The 6,938-nt window shown below is 42.9% G+C and overlaps 1 protein-coding gene across 1 annotated transcript in view; it reads right to left on the bottom strand.

Moving 5' to 3' along the window:
- Positions 1–3,112: 3,112 nt before the first annotated feature.
- T265_11830 (hypothetical protein) overlaps positions 3,113–6,938 on the bottom strand; it is a gene marked incomplete at both ends in the record, with an annotated part of 19,314 nt that continues 15,488 nt past the window's right edge. Inside the window, 3 exons of the mRNA XM_009178614.1 lie at positions 3,113–3,261; positions 5,773–5,928; positions 6,192–6,317. Of these exons, the coding sequence (XP_009176878.1) occupies positions 3,160–3,261; positions 5,773–5,928; positions 6,192–6,317 (384 nt within the window). The remainder of the gene's footprint in view (positions 3,262–5,772; positions 5,929–6,191; positions 6,318–6,938) is intronic.

Below are 6,938 nucleotides of genomic sequence, written 5' to 3'. Positions count from 1 at the left end.
CCTCAACTTTTGAGAGTCTTTTGAGTCCCTCCGTGATAAAGTAGTATACAGCTGTGGTGCGTGCCCCAAGCGAGAAAATCTAGCGTTCGTTCGTGTTCAATGGCTGCGCGTACATCCAACGGGCGAGGATCCTGTGGTGGGATCTTGTAGGAGAACCAGAGGTAGCAGACAGTGTTGCTGAAATGATTCAGGCCTGCTTCCGGTGAACACAACTCAAATAAATGTACACCCAGTTGTTGGGTTTGTGTCGGTAGCTCCGGTCATTTGTTTCGGCCTCCTCACGTCCAGCGGCGCTGAATTTGTAAACGGCTGTGACTAAGCTATGTGCGAAGCAAAACCGCGGAGCAAGAAGCTCAACCAGTGGACCCAAAAATTGCATGATCTGAGTTGTTTACTTCACCGCACACATGCTGGTTGTATTTTTCCACCGGAATAACGGGTCGTGTATGTGTAACTTCCGACTATTTTAACCACTCAGAAGGTCCGCAAATCATTGTTCTCTAATATAAAATTGAAGAGGAAGGATGAAACTCCAAGTAGTTTGCGAATCTTGGCTCACATGCGAACATAACCGCAAGTTGAATCGGTATGGTATCACTATTAATTCAAAAACATTGGGTCGGCTGATTTCTCGCTTGTCGCCAAAAACTTTGCCTTATTTTTGACATACTACCAATACTTCCGACAAAAATTCTCATAACAAATTAGTTGATATTACGCGCGCCTATAAAAGTCCAAGGACTCTGCACACAGTTCCAATATGACGGACAATGACATATCATCTGTGTTTTGGAGCAACTGAGGCTATAAAAGAAATGTGGTCACGATTCCTGTGTAGTATGACTGCCTCAGCGGAAGTCAAATGGATGGATTACTTGCAATTAAATAAAGTACAAATAAGCGAAATACACGACCAGTCCGGGCAAAACATGATATGTTAAGTTTCATGCGACTTCCTCAATCTTGTGTCCAGTATTGTGAGAAGCGCAAGACTTCATATACATTAGTTAACCTGCAGCGTAGGGAAACAAAATATCAATTTATATTTAGGTTGTCTCGGAAATTCCGATTTGGTCAAACATCGCACTCCTGCATAGAGTGTCTCAGTCAACCTCAGGAGCAGCAACGCTTAGGTGATTTATATCTGCAACACAGGTTAAACCACGATTAGTTTGCCCACCGTGAAGAATAAATTAACTCGTCACTGACCAGAATTGTGAAATGCAGTATAATTTACAGTCTAGTTAACAGAGACCAGTAAACACGAAAAAATTATTTGGGGTCAACCGTTAGGACTTAATTAATATGCAAATGAGAGTATTTGTATCTATCAGGAATGTCCGATTCCTGAAGGTAACCTAAAAATGATCGGAATGCACTGAGACCCTTAAAATCCATCAAAATCGGAAGGTGTGGACCGGCAAGCATCTCTAGACCAGTCAATATTTCAATCAATTCAGCAAACGTCCATGGACGATCAGGCACGCCACAGAAGCACGACGGAAAGTGAGTTGAGTTCAGGTATTTCACATAAGTGTGATCAATTTTGATGGGTGTTCACCAAGCATCTATCAGACTGCCTGGATCGATGCCAGAAAGGGTCCTTTAAATAGCGCGAGGCCGTTGCAACCTTTGCACTCGGACGCAAACGCTGGCATAAATAACGTATATTGTGTACCCTTATCGGTGAGTTCCCCTGGCGCCTGGCACATGAGTGGCGAAATCCGTTTGATATAACGGTATCATTTTATTTAATTCACTCCGACATTTACTCAAAAACGAGGTATGGTTGAAGAGTTCCACCAGTTGGTTGCGAAAACTTGCTTTAATCGATCTTTACTTTCGTGTAACCGAAGTAACCGGATTGCCATCTCGGTTGGGGTGTTGTTTGATACCAGTCTCTGATGTTTTGAGTGCCATAGGGCGTCAGTGGATTGGCGGAAACGAATTCCTTAAGACAAAAGGAAATGTTACAAATACTGCTCATATAAAGTCACAACACGAAAAGTTAACGGGACGGGAAATCCACGATGCTTAGCTTGCCGATTGCCAATTCCTTCATTCCTTACCATTAAGCGAATGGCGTCGAATTCCGTGCTGGTCTTATGTAGTGGTCTTCCACCACCAAGCTCCAAACACCATCTAGTTCAGCGCAGTGTAGAACTGTTTGTATACTGTAGTCTTCATTTCATTCCATCGTAGCCTGTGGGTAGACAGCTCTAGTAAAATTCTGAAGGACTGTCCAGTACGGAATGAATTTTGTACATTACTCCCAAGATAGACATCTGTGGAAGTTTTAAAACAATCGTCAAACCGCATCTACTTAGTAGCGTTGATTGCTCTGCGATTTCCCATGAACCTTGTTTCAATTGAGCATCACATTGCACGCATATCTAATGTAACCCAGGAAGGTGAGATTTCTAATGAGTTGCTGAAGCTTTTTCCGCTTTTTTCTGGGTAGCAGGTCATTTCATTTAAAGACATACAGATTTTGTTGTGTAGCGACCCCGTGGCCAGGCGGCCATTTGTGCAGCACGGCGTTTTCTTGGTCATTTGCTAAGCATGTATTCTTCATTCGCTGGTGATCGGTCTCTTCGTTGTGCCGATTTCTGTGTGGTACTGCGCATTGGTTGTATCCGAATCTTCTTTCGAGTTAAGGGATAATGATTCTCGACGAGATTCACGTGGCCTAGAGTCGTTTCCGTCCCGTACCACACTCATGAACATCAGCCAGTTGATGCACATGATACAACAAAATCGGGTTAACTAAGTGATCAGAGGATAACCGCCAAAACAGATAATTCCAAAAAACTCCTTACCAGTCTGATTGTTCAACCAACTGACGCCTATCAAGCAACCTCAACTAAGAATCCGATGAAGTTTTGAAACACTGAAGCATTAAACATTGAAATTTCAACAGAGTGTTTTTGCATCTATCCTGTAATAGTGCGTCACACTTATGGAGGTGCCTTGATGAGTTCACAAGGCCTGAAAATCCCGACAATTTTGCCTGAATGCTCTCAGTTTTTTACCGAATGATCTCTCAATGGCCAGCTTGATGGAACAGCACAACCCATGCATCATGATGATGGCAAAACACGATGGGGACCAGCAGCAATTCATTTTATTTTGGCGAAATAACAACACGGTGTGTGTCCGTTAGGAACAGACGTTGTGGACAGACTCAATGAGGATGTCGGCTTTGTATCCGGCTTTGCACAACTCCATTAAATGACGTGTGTGCTGTGCCACCTCAGGAACCTGAAGACAGATAGATAACAGGATCTCAGCTGGGAAAACTGAAGGTTCAAAACGCATAGGAATGACTTAGTTTCCCACATGTCGAGTACACGTTTATAATAATCACTAAGAATGCTTTTAAAAGATCAGAAAATTGCGTTCACACAAGGTTGATCCTAAAGTCCACCAACAGAATTCAGCTTTTTAGAGAAAGTGGTCATTATGCTAAACAATGGGGAGGATTGTCAGTGAGGCACACCGAATTTCAAGCGGATGATGGGTCAGTGATTGGATCGTAGGTATCAGCATATCTGAATTCTGGACATTTCCAGCCGCTTTGATGTAAACTTACAAAATGCTTACTGAGGGCAGTTGAAATGTTCCAGTTAAGTAGCAAATTGGTGAAAATGTGTAAACTCTAGGGAAAAAATACGTAGGGAAACCATATCCGCCTATATCGCCCTTCTTGAGGCTCATCAGGCAGTCGCCGTTCCAGAGCTTTTTTCAAAATCGTGTTCTACTTGAGACCGAATTGCACGGATTAATTTGTTGATAGTCCACTGAAGTTACGCAAGTTAGGCATTCGTACAGGGAACATCTTATGATGTTTTTCGGTTAAGCATCCACCGCAATTAAATCAAATCGTAATAAATCACACCAACAAGTAGAACGCCTGTGTATTTCGTTGCGCATCCTCCGAACCGAATGGTGTTTTCGGTACAAAAAACGCCTACACCAAGGAAGTACTACCTCAGATTTTCTCACATTCCCAATTATCGTTGTGTGAATATAGTGGTCAGCAATTTTGTCGTTGATGCGTGTTCGTAAGTCAGGCATTTTTGGAGGTTCAAGGTTCCTCCGGTGAACACTCATGTGAGAATAAACTCTGCACGAAGACAACACATGATTCACCGATAATTAGTCCAGCCATTGCTCCGGAAGGGCAGAGTGGATAGCAACTGACCAAAAGCATGTTCCTTTAATAGACCTTAAGTCGTTTGATAAAAGCAAATGTTACACCTCATAACAAATGCTTCATAATCGGAGAGAACCAACGACGCTTCGATGCCGTTAGTGAAGCTATTGAACAAATTCTGGAATAAATAGTCATATGATATGCTACTCGGACAGATGTGACGTTAATGAACCGTGTTGCTGGGTGTTTGCACTTGATCAATTTTGAACAATGGAATTACCCGCAGAATTACTCATCTACGAAAACGTGTAAAAGAGGAAAGTACCGTCAGTCCAGCGGGTTGGACCTTGGTAAGTACAACATCGCCAGCAGCGGGCATCCGTGACCTTTCAAGAAAACCACTTACAGGTGGAATCCAACGGGTTTCTGTAACAATGGCTGGTCCGGTTGATTAAACTGACACGATTTATACCGGAGAACGGAGAATAGCCAGAGATTGAGTCAAAAGTCGTTTGAAAGTGGTTGCCAAAACATTGGAACCACGACACACAATGGAAGTGAAACAGACGGAATCATATGAACCGACCCGAGTTCATTAGTTATGAGTATCATCCTGAGCTTGTCCTGTATCGTTTTTCTGCACCGATGGTTCCATTATTCTGTTGGTTGGATCCCAATTTGTTCGGTAAATGTTCTTCAAAAATGTGCGTTTTGAACCACAATTTCAGCCACAATTGTTGATCAAATCTTGCTTCAATATATTCCTTAGCGGCGTTGAACTCACGGATCATTCGGGGTCGAGGAACCCCCTCAACAAGACTGACCCGGGTCTTTTCCAATCTCAGTCCATCCACTTTTCGTGGTGGCTGTTTTGTACCGCGTAGAAGTCAGTTCTCAGTGGGTTAACAAATTCCAGTGACGTCAAGAGGCTAGCCAGAGGAGCTGGAAAACTGAACTTAGATTAACTGAACTGAACTGAACTGAATTGAACTGAACTGAACTGAACTGAACTGAATTTGAGTAGAACATAAGGTTGACGCAAACTCGAAGACTGCAACTTGATGAGCCCGAAGAAGAGCGAACAAATTCGTGGGCTACCGAAGGGTTTTCAGCAAGACTTTGAGTAGTTTCCTTTCTGAGTATAACTTATTTGGAGTGAACTGAACTGATCTCAACTGAACTGAACTCATGCAGCTTCACCTAGCTCCTGTCGATGTTGGTATATCCATATGCACCTTGCAAAGAATAGGAGTTCCTGTTTCATAACAGCTGGCACTGTTTAAAATTCCGAACTGCCTAAATCACTTTCTACCTTCCATGATTCGCTTTTTTGATAACCAATTTGGACATTACTGGCTCCGGAAATAGCCCACAAGTTGTTGAACAAACGAACACGATGTTGCTGGATTGAGGTCCAATTTCAAGAATAGAATCAGGACGCTAGTTATGTGAGTACCGGATTTGCCCCGAAAGTTCCCACCGTAAAGGTCGTTTGCCAGCGGCTCATCTGGACATACTTCTGGGAGTTAGGATCGCCTTGCGTGACGCCAGGGGTGAAAGCATTTGCTAGTAGTGTAGGCAAGCCCATGTTTTCGTACCTCAGGACGTCAACCTACCTGCTGAATTGTGAAGCAGTGCGTCCGGAATTGATCGAATACTGCCTTAAAACACATGAGCTCATCAGTTTTGGACATGTCTTTCAGAGTTGGCTTAGGTTGGGTCTTCACGTCCCTGACGATGTCGCGAATCGTTTCCTTGACGATGTGGCCAAGCTGAAGGAAGCGGGAAGAGTGTTTATGATGGATTATATGTGGACTATAAAAGGCCATTAGCACGCCAAGATGAACCACGTTGGATTTATGGGCAGTATCATGAAACGATTACCAAATTAGGGACCGATTACGGGTCAGTTGATCCCATGAATTCGTAACACCTATTCTCTAATACACAACTCGAGTCTTACCCAATGTAACCTTCTATCGTGCTTTCAGTCGTTAGTTGGTGATCAGTGGAATAAAAAAATTAAAATACAAACCTGACTTGCACGGTGCAGCTTCCGCCGAGCGGTTTCATGTTGTTCATGGGTTGCAGCCTCCATCAAGCGTCGAGACTTCGAAAACAAATGCGCCTGCAAAGAGGGTTTTCTATCTACAGCGTTTGGCTGGAACAAAAAACCAATTGGGAAACATTTATTAACAACAGGTGCTCTTACAATGCCGAATGAAAGAATTGTCTTCCTAGACTATTCAGTGTTAAGATGAAACTACATAATTCCACTCGGTTTCCATAGTTACGCAAAGTGTCGCGGAAATTCAGTCGCCCGTAAGTCATTTTGGGTAGGCAGAACAGCAATAAACTTTTCATATATTTTGCTAAACATTTGGAACGGGATCTCAACTATCGTGTGTTATTTTATGCCGTGAACAAATCCAACCAATATTCTTAATGAGACAACGCGCTTTGGCAGAAATAGGTAGCTTTTGTGTTCAGCAAGTGATAATGATTAGTGGTAAATACCATGTTCGATCGGGAGGTATAACATAAAATCCACGAATAATTGCAATCAGATAAATGCTTGTCCCTTGGATTGAAAGGTTTTCGACATCAGCCCGATTATCACTGACCATGCTACAGGTAATCATCAGAAGCTCCATGTGTTTGATTTACGATTTGTGTTTATGTAGACTGGCCGCTATCCATCTAATTGCGTGGCTATCTATCTGTTAGTCTGCCAGTCTGTCTGTCAGTCAATTTGTCAACTAGTTTGTCAGTTTGACTGTTT

Source organism: Opisthorchis viverrini (assembly GCF_000715545.1).
Source record: "Opisthorchis viverrini unplaced genomic scaffold opera_v5_606, whole genome shotgun sequence".
In the NCBI taxonomy this organism is placed as follows: Eukaryota; Metazoa; Platyhelminthes; class Trematoda; order Opisthorchiida; family Opisthorchiidae; genus Opisthorchis; species Opisthorchis viverrini.
The sequence above is the reverse complement of the archived record's forward strand: the minus strand, read 5'-3'. Positions and strand labels throughout refer to the sequence as shown.